The sequence below is a fragment of the Nicotiana sylvestris genome, chromosome 8 (genome assembly GCF_000393655.2).
Source record: "Nicotiana sylvestris chromosome 8, ASM39365v2, whole genome shotgun sequence".
NCBI lineage: Eukaryota > Viridiplantae > Streptophyta > Magnoliopsida > Solanales > Solanaceae > Nicotiana > Nicotiana sylvestris.
Window position 1 is genome coordinate 221,935,200 of NC_091064.1, and position 18,237 is coordinate 221,953,436.

An 18,237-nucleotide genomic window follows, 5' to 3' on the forward strand; every position below is an offset into this window, starting at 1 on the left:
GGATTCCCTGAGAGATGGAACTTCGCGCGTAAGTTTGCACCTTTATTCAGTGAAACGCTTTATCGTTTTCCTTGAGTACCAAACTGACTCGTCTTTGTAGCTGAGAGATTACCCCCGTCGCCCGTCGAAGGAATTCGCGAATGGGTGGAGGCCATTCTTCCCCATACAGTGGGAATTTGCATATGGTCGGCCTTTCATGAGAGGTTTGGACGCAGGCCCCTCACGGGTGAGACGACGCCTTTATGTACCATCCTTTTCTCTTCTCTTTTTTTTGTTTAGCTTCTCAAGCATTGTTCGTCATTGTTAGGGAGGGTGCGGAGAGTAAGGGAACCTCAACTAGCATTCTGCCAACCGACCACATCTGCTCGCCCTATTGCAGTATCCACTACACGACCTTCATCGAGGGCTGCTTCCATCGAATTTACAGCCTTGGTTACTCCAGCGAGGGCCGCTTCTCAGGATGAGGTCCCGACCAATGTCGTTCGTTCCACGAACGAGTCACCATCTACTGGAGAGGAGGAGGGGTCATCGAAGAGACAGAGGGTAGAGTTTGAGGCGGCGCCCCCGACTGTGATTCGCCTGGACGACTCTCCCCCGACGGGCTCAGGAGAGGGCGTTATTACGGCTTCCCCCATTGGGGCGGGGCAGAACGTTGGAGTTGTCAGTGCCTGCGATCAGCAATCAGAAATTCCTGCCACTGTCTTGGCTCAATCAGAAGTCCCTGTCATTGTTGACGACTAACACTTTGTCGTGGTAGAGAACCAGACCTTTGGGGCCGCTGTTATGACTTCGGACGTGCCTTCATCTTCTGCAGCGGGTCGTGTCTCCTCTTCAACAGCAGAAAGGGGAAAAAGTGTGGTGGTCAATGACTATGAGTCTGAGTCAGACCTGGACCTCGATGACGTTAGGATGTTTGAGGAGGGTCTTACCCACTCGGTGGTTAATGCGAGGGGCTCGGCCCATATCCTCCAGATCCCTTCCGGTGTTAATCTCTTGGCGGAGGGGAAAGATCTGGTACCGCAGTTCAGCCTGTTATGCTCCGAAGCTGAGAATGATTGAATTCGGGATGTTCCCGATGCCAAATTGGGGGACGAGGTGGCCGTCATGGGCTTGAGGGTACGTTACATTTTGTTTTTGCTTTATGCTTTCGCCCTTTTTTGAAAGTACTAGTTTAACCCTGTCCTTTTGTTTTCTAGACATACATGGTGGAAGTGGAAAGCATTCACAGGGCCAACATTCGGGCAAGGGTTTTCTTGAAGATGTTGGAGAAATACCATCACTATCATGACAGATGTTGCGAGATGCACGAGCGGCTGAGGACGGATCCCCGTAATCGGGCTCTTGGTAAGGAGTTGGAGAAAAGGGACCAGGAATTGATGTAGACCATCCGCAGCAAGAGCGAACTCGAGAAGATACTTCTCATTAAGGACGAGGAGCTCGATTTGGGTAGGGGGGTCGCAGCGGAGTACGAGCATTTACAAGGTAGGTTGAGGTTGATGCAGTCGGAGATGGAACAGAACTTGGTCAAGGTCAAGGCGATGAGCCTGGAATGGACAAGGAAACTAAGCATGATAGAAAGCAAAGTCGCTGGCTTGGAGAGCATTGTGAGATCCTGGTTTGAGGCTTTGGCGAGGGCGACGGCTCTGGAGAACACCATTCGCGTACTCCAATCTTAACAGGAGTCAGAGAGAGCGACAGCTACTCTGAGGGAGGCGAGGCTCGAGGACCGCATTGGCGTGATTGATCAAGAGGAGTCGGTTCTTGGAGATCGGGTCACGGCCTTGGAGGTGGAGAATGAACGATTACGGGCTCAGGTTGAGTCATTTTCCGATGTTGTTCCTCGCGGAATGCATCAGCTCTAGGTTTATGTTGAAGCCCAGCGGGACATATATAAGAGTTTGTGGGAGGCGGGCACCATGGCCGAGGTTGCTTATGAAAAAGCGCGAGCGAAAGCTCGTGAGGCTCGCATTAATTGTGGATATGACGCGGCGACGCCCAAAGCTAATGGGGATGTGGATGATGGTGATGGAGAACCTCTTGGAGTTAGTGATAAAAGTGGTGATGATGACGACGGTGATGATGCTGAATGAAGAATGTTGTCCTTTGTTTATATTTTACTTTGTTTGTCGACTGTCATTTGTTCGTTTCTTCTTCTTTTTTTTTTATTTGTTGTCTTGGGCCATATGTAAGCGGCGGTAGCCCGCACTATGACTTTGCATAAATAAAAGTTCTCTTCTTCGCTATTTGCCTTGTACTTCACTTCTTATTCCAACTGTTCGTGGCTTTGGTGCAAGATAGAGGCTCGTCCAATGAGTCCCAATTTTTTTTATTGGTTGTCGACCATTGGTGATGTCATTTCAAACTTATCGAAATGTTGGCATATCGTCATTCGATCGAGGTCGAACCTTTCTTTTTTGATAGCAAAAACCCTTGGCCTTGAAGGGTGTTATTTTGAACTTACTGAAATAACAGCCCATCGTCGTTCAATCGAGGTCAAACCTTTCTTTCTTGATGGCGAAGGCCCTTGGCCTTGGAGGGTGTTATTTTGAACTTATCGAAATAACAGCCTGTCACGCCCCAAAACCGTAGAACGCGACCGGCGCTCAACCGAGTAAACCCGACTGAGCAAGCCTGTTAGATTTTATTCTACCCAAGCTAGTTCATGAATAAAGAGGGAATGTTATCCCATTTATCAAAACACTAAGCAATCTTCCATTAGCAACTTTCATTACATTTCTGTTAATGACTTCATTCATAGTTTACAAAATATTACAAGTTTACAAGTTTAATGAAAAACATACTTATCAAGTACCAACTTTTCTAGTCTGGACTCCCAATATCAACCACCACCCACAAATAGTCTACGAAGCCTCTAAATATAATAGAAGAGTAATAGGGAAATACCGGCAACAAGGCTCCGGCTATACCTCAAAACGTGATGAGAAAATGAACAAAAGATACATGACATGGCCCCAGGATGGAGTGGGGCTCATCAAGACTACTGGGAAGAGAATACCGCTATCACTGCCCGATGTCGCCCGCTGTGGAACCACCTGTATCATTAAATATACAGCGCCCCCGACAAAAGGGACGTTAGCACCGTCAAATAGCACTAGTATGTAAGGCTAAAAGTCCTCTTTCAGAATAGAATAACCATACAAGCAAAGAAACCACAAAACAGTAAGTCAAAATCAATAATACACTAGCATCCAATTTGAAATATGTAAGTCTTCTAGTTTACGAAAATAATATATATAATTTTTTGGTTGGAAGATTATTAGAACCGATATGAGTTATACCACCGTCTTTGTTAGCGCAGAGTTCGATCACGACCCGATCAGCTAGGCCATCCCTTTGGATACATGTACCACAATCACAATTTCTAGATTTTGAATTTCTAGTTTTTTTATTCCTAGCACAATACCACCATGTGTGCGACATGGCATCCGATCACGACCCGATCGGCTAGGCTGCCCTCCCACATATGTCGTGTGAGTTGGCGTTACAAATTTACAAATGTTACCAAGTTCATCCCAATTAAGGTTAATAACCACGATCCACCCCTACACCGACACGTGTAGTTTCAGGTGTGAGCCTTATAACCCACACTCTTCCTCGGTTTTGCTAATGATACTCCCAAAAACATTTTTGATTTGATTTGATATTGCACACAACTGTAGTATAAATACAAGTTTACAAATATATCATAAACACAACCATGCTTACCTCAATACATCTCACATTTTTTAGTTTTATTAATGTCCTCAATCTCTCTCGATAACAGAATTTCTTTGGCCCTTTGGGCCTTTCACAAGATTCATCTTTTTCATGGCACGAAGGCCGCATTTGGTTTTTCATCTCCTTTGTTTCCAAGGATCACCAACCAATATCAATGAACTGAATATTCCGAGAATCATATATTTTTGAGTCAATAGTAATAGAATCATCAAACACAAAGGATTCTTCCCAAAGGGAAACATGCCAACCAATAATTGAAATACACATTGAAATTATAAGCAAGCAATCACCTCAATTATCCTTGAATACCCCTTTTTCCATCATGACAAATGCACAATTTCAACATCGGAATGTGTAAGGACTAGCATTACACTGAATATATTTATAAGGCAAAACATTATCTAAACAGCCATTTATGGGCATAGTTCAGGTACAAGGCTTTTAAGCCATTCTATTTATGAAGTTAGTTTGTAAGAGTTGAGTCGAGGCTTATTTTATAATTTGTTTCACATTTCCTCATTCGATTTATTTCCAAACATCTTTACAGTTTATCAACAAATAAGCACATTCAATCAAGGCATTTAGTACAAACAAGAGCATCTAGGAGTATTATATAGATCGAATCCTTCTCACCCGATAAGTATACTAACCTTCATTTAAAATGTGACTCAAGGCTATACCATTTTGGTAGACAAATCACACTTAAACTTACAAAACAATATGGAATTCACTTCCGAGAGAGAAAGTTTAGCCTACATACCTCGATTGAGCTTTCCTTAGGTCCTACTATACTCCGAGACTCTTAGCAACGTCAATCTCTTAGGAACATGACAAACCGAACCACAAATTAGAGAGGTGATCATAGTTCTAGATCATTTGAGCATATTTTCAAATACTAAGTGGGCGTTATGCTTTTAAACCTATTCGTGAAAGATCCTACCATCCCTCATCCCATCCTTAGCTCAAAACCTCACCAAATACTTTAAGAACTCATGCACGCAAGATATCCACTCCCATTCTCATGGATTTCCCTTCTAATTGTCCATTCCAGTTATATCTAGTAATTAAGAGCTTGGGTTATAGAACCTTACCTTTTAGGAAGAAGACCTAGGTGCCTTTCTTGACAAATCTTCAAGGTTTAAGCAAGATCTTAGGGGAAATGTTGATGAAGAACCCCTTCTCCCTCAAGGAACCTCTCTCTCTCTCTCTCTAAATGCATCAGGAAATAGGCCTAAAATGAAGGGTAGCATATAATATATCGACATGGGGTCGGGTGAGAAAATTAGAAATTTGGAGCCCTAGAACATATCTGCAATCGCATATGCGATCGCATAATTGACATGTGGCCCGCAAAAGGGACTGCAAAATAGCTCCCAAAACATAAACAAACTGCCCGGGTATGCGACAAAAATGCAGTCTGCATACCTATTCTGCGGTCGCATAATGCACCGTAGAACTGCCGCTCGCAAAATTCCAAGGGGATTATGCGGTGACTATGCGGCCCGTATATTGATTATGTGATCGCATAATTGGCCGCATAGTTGACTTCAAAATTAGCCAACATACTGTCTCACTCTACAGCAGATATGAGGCCTGCATTGCTGTTATGCGGTCGTATAATGGGTCGCAGAAATACACCCTTCTAAAAAACATTTTCCTTAACCTTTTAATGTACAGATCAATCCAAAGGGTGCGAATTGCGGCGAGCTCGCCGCGAAGAATTTTATGAATTTCTAACACATATTCCTAACTTGGCACTATGAGATCTCAGGTTTTGAGCAAAAAAATTTCACGGGGCCTTACACAGCCCATCGTCGTTCAATCGAGGTCGAACCCTTCTTTTTTTGATGGCGAAGGCCCTTGGCCTTGGAGGGTGTTATTTTGAACTTACCGAAATAACAGACCGTTGTTGTTCGATCGAGGTCGAACCTTTCTTATTTGATGGTGAAGGCCCTTGGCCTTGAAGGGTGTTATTTCCAACTTATCGAAATAACAGCTCGTTGTCGTTCGATCGAGGTCGAGCCTTTCTTATTTGATGGCGAAGGCCCTTGGCCTTGAAGGGTATTATTTTGAACTTATCGAAATAACAACTCGTCGTCGTTCGATCGAGGTCGAACCCTTCTTTTTTTTAATGGCGAGGTCCATTGGTCTTGAAGGGTGTTATTTCAAACTTATCGGAATAACAGCCTGTCATCGTTGGATCGAGGTCAAACCTTTCTTATTTGATGGCGAAGGCTCTTGGCCTTAGAGGGTGTTATTTTGAACTTATCGAAATAACAGCCTGTCGTCATTCGATCGAGGTCGAACTTTTCTTTCTTGATGGCGAAGGCCCTTGGCCTTGGAGGGTGTTATTTCAAACTTATCGAAATAATAGCCCGTCGTCGTTCGATCGAGGTCGACCCCTTCTTTTTTTGATGGCGAAGGCCCTTGGCCTTGGAGGGTGTTATTTTGAACTTATCGAAATAACAGACCGTTGTTGTTCGATCGAGGTCGAACCTTTCTTATTTGATGGTGAAGTACCTTGGCCTTGAAGGGTGTTATTTCCAACTTAACGAAATAACAGCTCGCCGTTGTTCGATCGAGGTCGAACCTTTCTTTCTTGATGGCAAAGGCCCTTGGCCTTGAAGGGTGTTATTTCGAACTTATCGGGATAACAGCTCGTCGTCGTTCGATCGAGGTCGAACCTTTCTTATTTGATGGCGAAGGCCATTGGCCATGAAGGGTGTTATTTCAAACTTATCAAAATAACAGCCCGTCGTCATTTGATTGAGGTCGAACCTTTCATTCTTGATGGCAAAGGCCCTTTATCTTGGAGGGTGTTATTTCGAACTTATCAAAATAACAGCCCATTGTCGTTCGATCGAGGTCGAACTCTTCTTTTTTTATGGCGAAGGCACTTGGCCTTGGAGGGTGTTATTTCGAACTTATCGAAATAACAGCCCATCGTTGTTCGATCGAGGTCGAACTTTTCTTATTTGATGATGAAGGCCCTTGGCCTTGAAGGGTGTTATTTCGAACTTATCGAAATAACAGCCCGTCGTCATTCAATCGAGGTCGAACCTTTCTTTCTTGATGGTGAAGGCCCTTGGCCTTGGAGGGTGTTATTTCAAATTTATCTAAAAAATAGCCCGTCGTCGTTCGATCGAGGTCGAACCCTTCTTATTTTATGGCGAAGGCCCTTGGCCTTGGAGGGTGTTATTTCGAACTTATCGAAATAACAGCTCGCCGTCGTTCGATCGAGGTCGAACCTTATTTATTTGATGGCAAAGGCCGTTGGCCTTGAAGGGTGTTATTTTGAACTTATCGAAATAATAACTCGTCGTCGTTTGATCAAGGTCGAACCTTTATTTCTTGATGGCGAAGGCCCTTGGCCTAGGAGGGTGTTATTTCGAACTTATCGAAATAACATCCTGTCGTCATTCGATTGAGGTCGAACCCTTATTTTATTTTATGGCGAAGGCCCTTGGCCTAAGAGGGTGTTATTTCGAACTTATCAAAATAACAGCCCGTCGTCATTCGATCGAGGTCGAACCCTTCTTTTTTTTATGGCGAAGGCCCTTGGCCTTGGAGGGTGTTATTTTGAACTTATCGAAATAACAGCCCGTCGTCGTTCGATCGAGGTCGAACCTTTCTTATTTGATTGCGAAGGCCCTTAGCCTTAAAGGGTGTTATTTCGAACTTATTGAAATAATATCCCGCAGCCAGTCCCAGTTTCTGGAGAGTTGGGCATCTTTCGCAAAAGTCCCAGTTTGTCTGGTATTGCTTGCATCGGATGGTGCAACGCTGGTGGACAAGAGGCCGCAACGTTTCGTATAAGCTCGCGCTGTGTGCGCATTATAGTTTTCTTGTCTGACTCCGATTGTTCAGCTCAGAGATGCTATCGGCAGGGAGGTTTTCGTCCGTATTGAAGTACTTTTTGTTCTTCAATCTAGATGTCCTTGTGTTCGTTCGTCCATGCGGATCTTATGTGCTTGCCCTGACGAAGTGTGGGAGGCGAGGGTGATATTTTCTTCGCTTCCATCCGGTGGTTCGGTGGGGGTGAGCTTGTTTTGAAGCACCGTTTGCCTTGTTTAGAATATTTGCAGCTGATGGGGCGAGGAATTCCAGGTTCGGTAAACCCACTCGGCTCTCCTTCCCTTACCATGCTTTTCTCATGTGTCGCATGAGTTAGATTCTCCCTTCGTGCTTCTCTCGGTGAATGATTGTGTTCATCAGTTTTGATCTGGGAAAAACTAGGAGTTTTCACTAAGAAATCCCCACAGACGGCGCCAAATTATTTGACTCAAAAGATGTTAGAACTTTTTTTGAACAAATCAATAAAAGAAGAAGGGGTAAATCGTAGCCAAACATAATTAATTCCAGATCAAAACGTTAATGATAATGAATGCATATGGGACGAAAGAATCATGATCGATCTTGTTAAGATTCAACATTGTTTTTCCCATCCATCGATGAGAAAGTCCATTTACATGTCTTCTTTGGGGATATTTCCCCATCTTCAGAAATACGAGAAATGGGTTTTTTTCTCCTTCTTTTGGGAGAATGGCGAAGCCCCCCCCCCCTCCCGGTTGTTGAGAGTTCTCTGGCTATATATAGTCGAGACCCCTTTACCCATTGCTTGACTTGACGCTTTTTCGTCGTTAGTGTGTCCTGGTTTTGTTTTTAAACATTACTCTTTTTGACTTGTCGAATATCGCAGAGGAGAAATGGAGCAGAATCTATTGACTTTCATTGTACGGTTACTGGGCGCGGGGTGCTGCGCGACCTGATCGTGATGGTCAGATTTTGACCAATACAAGCTTATGTGCGGGGAAGTATGTAAAGTTATAGAGAAAGGAAATGTCGTTGCATTATGAGTTTAGCTTATATACAATGTTTGTGTAAAAAGTTTTTGCACTACTAATGTATTAATTTTACCATGTTGTAACTCAATTGCTTTATTTTTCAAGTGGCTAATCTCAACGAATGATTACTTGAAATTTTACACCTTTTAGGTAATTACCTGATGGTGTAAGATATTAAACTTACAGTATCCGTAAACTAATTAATAAACACTTGATCTTTATTTCCATCCCACATATTAGAATTACAGTCTAATAATTACACACTTTCACTTTAAACTCAAGTAATGCATATATGGTTTAAAAATAGTTTAATACCTCTTTTTTTTCTTTTGAATTCTTATTCTTATTTAGTGTGATTCGCTACTCGCATTGAGGTTTGACTAATTTAGATTTACGTCGAAAACTTTCACTTTGAAAAAACTCTATTCCAAGATTCGAAGTCAAGACCTATGATTAACGATAGCAATCCCTATAGAAACCTCCTCAATTTGCTTATCCATCCTTCTTACTCTTTTCTGTGAAAATGAAAAATCTAACATTTATCCCCAATCATAGAATAAAACTTTTCAAATGACAAACCAAGAAGAATAGTGGGTAGCTTTAGAATGGCCTATCTTCTGTCTCGGTGCAAGTTAGCTTAACCTGCACCTAGCATGGGTAAGAGCGCTCGTATCCCACCTCAAAAAGCTATAATGGCGAGAGAATCAGCTGCCTCTCAGAGCAATGCTCAGTGAGAAACCATGGACGAAGTGATTAGAGAAGAAACTTTGAGTGAAAAGAAATTGAGCCCTAATTCAATGGAACAATAATGAAAAATATCGATAATGAGAATCTCAAGCAAATTGAAGCAATTCAACTGTGGAATGAGGTACAAGCCTCCATGAGCAGCGATCACCCTGTGCATGTGAACAATAGAAGGAAATCATGGGCTAACGAAGTAGAAGAGGCGACAGAGTTGCAGGGGAGGAAGAGCTCAGTATGGGATAACTTCGACATTACAAAAATTTCGAATGCTGGTTACAAATTGGAGTATGTGCAGCCTAAATCTCACGGTGAGTCAACTTTGGTGAAGTTGAACTAGATGATATAAGTACAGAAATAGAATATTAGGGGAACGTTGTTATTTGCTATGTCATAGGGGCTCACCCTTCATTTGCAGTAATACAAGGGTACATCCAAAGGCTATAGGGTAAAACTAAGTATTGACAGGATTGCAATATTAAAAATTGGAGTAATTGTGGTACGATTTGACACAGTAATGAGCAAGCAAGAGGTTATCGAAGGTGGCATCTACCACTTTGATAATAAACCCTTTATTGTTAAGGCTTGGACACCTGAGCTAGAGTTCACTCGTGAGGAACTACTGACAGTACCAATATGGATCAAATTCACAGGGTTGGATTTCAAGTATTGGAGTCCAAAGGGACTGGGTAAGATAGGAAGTTTGGTGGGTAAACCATTGATGGTAGATCAAAATACAGAGAAAAGTTTTGGAGTCCCCATTCATGCATATTTAGAGTTATTTTAAAACTATAGAAAATCATAAAAATGTTTAATTCTTCATCTCGTAGCATTTTAGATCTTAATTGCATTTTGGGATTTAATTACATTAGTTAAGTGTATTATCAAACGAAAAAATCACAAAAGATACATAATAATTGATTTAATTAAGTCAGGTGTGATTAAAGCGACCGTGCTAAAACTACGAAACCCGGGAATGCCTAACACCTTATTCCGAGTTAACAGAATTCCTTACCCGGTATTCTGGTTTCGCAGACTTTAAAACAGAGTCAAATTTCCTTGATTTGGGATTCAACATAAACCGGTGACTTAGGACACCATAAATTATTCTAAGTGGAGACTCTGAATCTAATAAATAATCCCATTTCGATTAATGTCACTTTAATTGGAAAAACTCCCTATCCCTAGGGAAAAAGGAGGTGTGACAGCTCTGGCGACTATGCTAGGAAACAAACCCAGAATCTTTGGTTCAGGTTTTAAAATTCAAGCTTTTAATGTAATCTGTACTTGGCTTTACTTTTTGTTGATATTACTGTGTTTGTGGGCCTAATGTGCTAATTGCTGCTCATTTACCGCTTTGATATTAGGGAAATTTTCATAAAGCACTATCTTTTAGTAGTAATTAGCCATCTATAGATACCATTTTCTATATTACGGATTATAGATATCTTTTATGTGTTTTATAAGATGTATTTGATGTATTTAAGCTATTGTATTCATGAATACAGTAGCAAAAATAGGCGTGAATCAGGGAAGTCCAGCTAATTAGTTGTTGTATTCGAGTGTATTCGACTGTATTCATGGAGTGAAACATGGGATTACAGCTATACAGATTATTGTATTCAACTATATTCGACTGCATGCACGGCGTGAAATAGGGGATTACACTATTTTTAAAACGGAAAGTGAATCAATTAACATAATAGACTCATAATATAACTCAACAAACTCAATTATAACACACAAATTTTGTATTTTCAGTTATAAAAAAAAATTCAACCAAAAAATACCCCAAAAATATAGCAATCTTCAGAGAAATTGTATAATACATCTGAATACATAAATTATATTAAATAAAAAAAACTTATGAATACATCCATGGCATATAGCGAGATAGTGAATACGATGAAATACATAGAATACAGCGGGATACATTGAAATACAATGGAAAAAAAAAGACAGAGAATACAATAAAATACATGGAATACAGCGAGATACATTGAATTACAATATAAAAAAAAGACATGAATACAATGAAATACATGAAAATATAGCGTAATATGTTGAAATTACATTGAAATATATTAAAAGAAATGTTCTTCTTCATCGCGAAAGATAAATGTGGCGTGGATGTCACGTGGAATTGCTCTGGATTGATGAAGTTGATTTGATTCGGTCGAAAAGAACTCTAAATTCCTAAATAGAAGAAGACAAAGCAAAAAGAAAGAAAAAGAAAGGCGGCATGGAATTGCTCTGGATTGATGATGTTGGTTTGATTCTGTCTAAAAGAACTCTAAATTCCCAAATAGAAAAAGACAAAGCACAAATCGGCTGAAGTAGAGAGTGAACCTGCTCTAAAGTGGGTTTTGCACAAATCCGGTGGAAGAGGAGGAGATCGGAAATTTTTAATGGGATGGGAAAAAATAATGGGATGTATCAAAGTAGAAAGAAAAAGAAAATAGTGTAACTGATTAGCGTATTTAGTGGCTTAGGGCTAGGAGGTAACCAAAATTAAATATTTTGCTATAAACCTTAAAAGGTATCTATAGAATATAATTTTTTTAAATGGTATTTATTTAAAATAAATAAGGTGTTAACCTTTGCTATAGGAGGTAAAAATTCTTTTATATTATTTGAACTGTATTTAAATGTCTTCTTACGCCTCCCTTCTGAGTCTTCTAAAATATGGTACACGCGTACGCATGGCCCACTTTTCTATTAGAGGTCGTACCAAATAGAACGAAGCTGGATCAGTAACTAGGCCGGGTAGACTTCTGTGCTCCTAGTGCATTGCTCCCACCTCGGCTCAACTTGTACGCTTGGGAAAGCCATGTCTAGAACAAACCCTCAGGTTTTAACCTAGAATAACATAGCTCATGTCGGATCCCTAGTAGGTACGTTTGCTTGCATCACGTGCATTTGACTTAGGGGACTCAACATAAGGGTTGGGTCCGTCTAGGACAGGTGTATCCGAAATTTAAAAAGATCATCCTGATGCATCTTACGTACTATTTGTACATTATTTGTTAGGCTTGTATGTTTACATGCTTATAGAATAGGAAAAACTCAAGAAAACCCAAGAGAGGGAAAAATAAGAGTGAAATTCACCTGATTCTAATAAAATCCATGTTTTCATAAATCAAAATGTGTCAAAATTTTACTCAAAATGTATTGAAAAAGATTTTTAAAATATTCCCCGCTTCTGGCCGAATTACGCGGGTCTGATTTTCACCGAATGTGAGATACGTAGGCAAATCTTATCGGTTCCGGCCCACAATTTTCAAAAAATTCAAAAATATTTTTCTTTACTTCTTCTTTAGAAAATTCTTTTTTTGAGACCCCATTTTTTTAAAAAAAATCAAAAAAAAATTCTTTTAACTTCTTCTCAAAATTCAAAAATATTTTAATTAGAAGTTTTTCTTTCATAAATTCAAAATAAAAGTCCAAAAATTCAAAAATATTTTCTTTCTTCTTTAGAAGTCTTCTTTTCAGAGATTCTTAAAAACAACAACAAATCGAAATCCAAAAATATTTTCTTTTTTCTTTATAAGTCTTTCTTTCGAAAATTAAAAAAAAAGTATATATAACAAAATTAAAAAAAATTCTTGTTAGGAGCTTCATGGTCTAATTTTTATAAATTAAAAAAAAATTTAGTTTATTTTCTTTATTACTGACTTCCCGAATTACGCAAATATTTGGTTCATGTCTCCACATGATATGTAGGCAACCTACATCAGGTTCGATCGACCATTTAAAAAATAATAAAAAATGATGATGATAATAATAAGGACCGACTGAGTCCATTCTAACGTGTCTCTTATTTTGAATTGTGAAGAAAGTTTGAGCTAGTGGGTTTATGGTATGCTAGCAAAACAAGATCCAAAGAAAAAATGTCATTGGCAACTGACATCGAAGCTGTTACAAGTGCTCAAGATTCTCAGGGTCATAGGGTTCAACAAGAGTCTACTTTGGTTGAGGAAAATAGAATACTGAAATAGCAAATGACTGAAATGTGTCAAGTATGGGCCAATGGTCAAGGACCACCCCTTTTTCATGTTTTCCCAAAGTTCACACCCATCTTGACTACTACCACTCCGGTCTCATTGTCTGATCAGTCCTATCCATCTGGGTTCAGCCTTTATCCCAGCTGTATGACTACAGCTGGAACTTCTGTTGCGCGCTCCCAAAGTGTTCCATTAACAACCAATCAGACAACCACTACTGTTATGCCCGTCTTCACCATCCCACAGCCGACGGTGGTGCAGAGGAAAACTCATGAGTCGCAATTTTCTATCTAGCAAGAACCGTACCACTCGTACCTATTTGATCTTCCTTCAAAGATTGAGAAACCTTCCCAAAAGATGGCACAGGAAGAAATGACCCAAAGAGTGAAAAACTTAGAACAATAGTTGAAAAAAATATGCAAGGCATGGCAGGTCAGAAGAGTACTGCCTTCAAGGATTTATATATGTTCCCCGATGTTCGTTTTCCACTTGGTTTTAAGACTCCCAAATTTGAAAAGTATGATGGACATGGAGACCCCATATCCCACTTGAAAAGGTATTGCAATCAACTAAGAGGTGCGGGAGGAAAGGAAGAATTATTGATGGCTTATTTTGGGAAAAGCCTTACAGGAGTAGCCTCCGAATGGTTTATGGATCAAGACACATCTAGTTGGTATGTATGGGATGACATGGCCCAGGCCTTTGTCAAACAGTTCCAATACAACATCGACATCGCCCCAGACCGCAATTCTTTTTCAAACCCGAAGAAGAAACCAACTAAAAGCTTCAAGGAATATGCCATTAAATATAGAGAGCAAGCAGCTAGAGTTAAGCCACCCATGGATGACCACGAGATAATCACTATCTTCTTTCAAGCTCAAGAGCTAGATTATTTTCAAAATATGATGTTCGCAGTTGGCAAATCCTTCTCGGAAGCAATCAAAATTGGGGAAATGATTGAGAATGATCTTAAGACAGGCAGAATTATAAGTTAAGCAGTTCTCAAAACCGCAACTCAGACTGTCCAGATTGACTCTGATAATTTAGTGACACGAATGAGAAGAATGAAGAAACCATGATGACATCAGGGTCGAGAAGAGGTCGTAGGAGAGCATCTCGAAGGTATGACCAACCTCGCCTAGTTTCCGATGATTTCCCTGAGCACTATTATCCACCTCAAAACCCACAATACTCTGTTGCTCTACCTCAGTATGTTGTCCAGCCACCAAAACACCTAGAAGGTGAGCACCAGCATCACAAAAACTCCACCAGCCTCCACAAAATTTTCAAGTTCCAAGCCAGGGGTATAAAGGGGAACAAAGGTTGAAAGATAATTTTACACCAATAAGAGAGTCCTATGCAAGCTTGTTTGAGAAATTAAAGCTTTATGACATGATTGCTCCTATTCCTCCAAATTATGTGGACCTACGTGCAAGAAGGTTTAACTCTTCTAAAAGGTGTGAATACCATTCCAATTCCCAGGGGCACAATGTTGAAAGCTGTCGGGATTTTAAAGGAAAATAGAAAGGATGATCCAGGAAAAACTTATTGGAATTGGAGAAGGCCCTGGTGATTCTGATGAGCAAATTTGTGGCTAAATGTCAAGCTTAGCAATTTAAAAGTCACTCCCTCCTTACTAGGAAGGAATCTTGGTAGCTTATTTTGATATTTTTTCTATTATTTGGGTTATTTCAGGGTTGTGAACTAGATTTTATATGTTTTATTGAGTCAAATCCTTCCATCCATCTGTTTTGTTTGTGTGAGTCTTGTCTGTTTGTTCTATTGCTATTTTCATTATCTGGGTTATTTTAGGGTTGTAACTCGAATTTTAGGTTGTTTGTCTTGCTGTCCAATATTCTCATCCTTTACTCAATAAAATACAGTTTGTCCTTTTGTGTCATTCTGTGCTTAATCCTTTTCCTGCTAGTTCTAGTGACATAACATACATATGGATTTTTTGGATAGATCCTAGAAAATTGATTTAGTCTTGAATTGGATAACTGAGAAAAAGATACTTTTGAGGATGAAACAGAGTTGAAATACCTTAGAATTAAGCGAGTAAAGTTCAAGTGGAACTAGAATAGTCATACCCGTGGAGGTTAAGGATCTTTACCTTCAAAATCATTGTGAAGATCATATTTGAGAATGTGTAATCATTTGAAGTTCGGTGGAAATTTTGATATTAAGAGATGGAAAGTGTCTTTCGACCACGACACACCAAGAAGACATACATGTTCATTAATGCAGTGATTATAAAAGGATACTATGTTTGGCGTTCTCAAGGATGGGAGGCCCTTTCTCGGCTATCCAAACACTGCATACCCTTCACTACCCCTTTTCAGCCTGTGTTATTTTTTTTACCACCCTCTTTTGGAATCAAGTTTTGAGATAAAAGTCAAAAAAAAAGATGAAAAAAATGAATGAATGAATGAAAAGAAGAGTTCGTACTCCAATAGTACAAATTGGGGTAACCCTTAGAAAGTTCAAGTGAAAAAAAGAAAAAAAGAAAAGAACAGTCAAAGATCCATGCCCCTAGAAAATAGAAGCTGGGGTAACTTATTTTGAAAAAAAATAGAAAAAAAAAGGAAATAGAAAGAAAGATGAAAAATAGCTAGATCAGATGTTTGAACTACGTTTGACTTGATTCCTTTTTCTTAAAAGGATACGCAGGCAGCCTTACACGGTTCGGTCCAACCCAAATAAGAGGCAAAAAATCCAAAAAATAATCCCCAGTATCTGAAACTGGGGCAAAGATTTTATTTCACCTTTGAAAGAGTCGATTCCAAGAGTTGTAAGTCTACAACTCCTCATTTTGAGTATACTTTGAGCCTTCACGCCGACCCTTCTTTCCAACCCTATCTAAAAACCTTCCAAATAAAGACCTTCCAATGTTCTTTAAGAATGCCATGAGACGTACGAAATGAGCAGCAGTTATCACACGACATAGAATACTATCAAGTTTCTCTCAAAAGAAAAAAGAAGGGGAAAGAAAAAGAAAAAAAGAAAATGAGAGTGTCTTACTAGTAAAAACTCTCTCGGGCACTATAAGGCAGCGGTAAGTAAAGATAAATAAATGAAAGAGACTTGTTGGTGAAAATCCTTCGGGAGTCGTGAAGCTGATGCAAAGGATTGGCATGAACAAACCCGTCTTCATCATAGAAATTGTAAAAGAAAAGATTAGATCAGTTTGATAGATCAGGTCGTTGAGTCCAAAATGCATGTCATGATCATTAAGGCTAGTTCCCGACAGGGGCATTTCTTGTTAAGATTGTTTCTTTACATCATGTGTCCTTCACTCAGAGTTCGTCCTTGTCAAAACAAGCAAGAATTCAAAATCTGCTACCAGTTTTTCAGTTGCACAAAGTAAATTTGGTCAGCACACTTAGTTGTTACAGTCAACATGCCTTGAGGATTCATGAAAAGGAGTCCCCCCAAAAGAATCTTGTCAGCCTACTTAGCTAAAGCAAGCAAAGGTGACCTCAGAGTTAATCAGGGATTTTCTGTAGTACTGAACAAGGACTATAAAGTGTGCACATCATGCAAAAGGCACTTACTATTTGTGATTCTTTCTAACAGACAAATTACTCCAAAAGCAAAAGTCATTCAAGATATCAGAAAATGTTATCCAAGAAAAGAAATTTCTTTTTGAGATATGGCTGATTGAGACACAAAGCACAAATGGTATTGGGAGCGAAACAATCAGGGTTAATACAGAAAGTAAAGGTCCTTTGAAAGCAACAACAGAGTCTCCCAGCAGTGCAACCAACTACTAATACAGTCGGTCTTCCAAAGGCTGGATGATCACAAGGTCAAGCTGCAAAAGACATCAAGGCCACAAACCGACCACCACTTTCAAAACTCACAAAGTTTTCTTTGTTTGAAATAGTGGTTAAAAAGGAGAAAAAGAAGATCCGACAAAGGGAAGCTTCTTAAATCTTTGTCTTTACTTGTCTTGCTAGTACGCATAAAATCTTGTCATTGCTCCTCGCATTTTCCTCATAGGGTAATACATCCAAGTCTAATGGATTTTCCTCCCAATAAAATTCTTAGTCTGATGAATTTTTTCTCCTAAGATAAGAAAACCTAGTATGATAAATTTTCTCCTAGGATAAGAAATCTTAGTCTGATGAATCTTTCTCCTAAGATAAACAACCTAGTCTGATGAATTTTCTCCTAGGATAAGAAATCTTAGTCTGATGAATCTTTCTTCTAAGATAAACAATCTAGTATGATGATTTTTCTCCTAGGATAAGAAATCTTAATCTGATGTATCTTTCTCCTAAGATAAATAACTTAGTCTGATAAATTTTCTCCTAGGATAAAAATCTTAGTCTGATGAATCTTTCTCCTAGGATAAAAATCTTAGTCTGATGAATCTTTCTCCTAAGATAAGAAAACCTAGTCTGATGAATTTTCTCCTAGGATAGAAATCTTAGTTTGATCTTCAGTTTTTAGTTTTCTTAAATTATTAATCTTTAGCGTTCTTTAAGTTCAGGGATCCCTCCTGGAGAATAGGGTCAATTTTAGTTTTCTCAAGTTGTTAATCTTTAGCAATCCTTTAGTTCAGAGGTCCCGCCTAGAGAATATGGTCAATTGTTAGTTCCCTAAGTTTTCAATCTCTAGTTTTTCTTTAGTTCAGGGGTCCCTCCTGGAGAATAGGGTCAGTTTTTAGTTTTCTTAAGTCGTTAGTCTTTAGTTTTTTTTAAGTTCAGGGGTCCCGCCTGTAGAATAAGGTCAATTTTTAGTTTTCTTAAGTCGTTAATCTTTAGCATTCTTTTAGTTCGGGGGTACCACATGGAGAATAGGGTAAGTTTTTAGTAAGTTGTTAATCTTTAGTTTTCCTTTAGTTCAGGGGTCCCGCCTGGAGAATATGGTTGGTTTTTAGTTTCTTTACATTGTTAATATTTAGC

The 18,237-nt window shown here is 39.5% G+C and overlaps 1 protein-coding gene across 1 annotated transcript; it reads left to right on the top strand.

Annotated features, from left to right (window-relative positions):
• Positions 1 to 13,752: 13,752 nt before the first annotated feature.
• LOC138876408 (uncharacterized) lies at positions 13,753 to 14,322 on the top strand. Its single transcript, XM_070155326.1, has one exon. The coding sequence runs from the start codon at positions 13,753 to 13,755 to the stop codon at positions 14,320 to 14,322; it is 570 nt and encodes a 189-aa protein (XP_070011427.1).
• Positions 14,323 to 18,237: the final 3,915 nt, after the last annotated feature.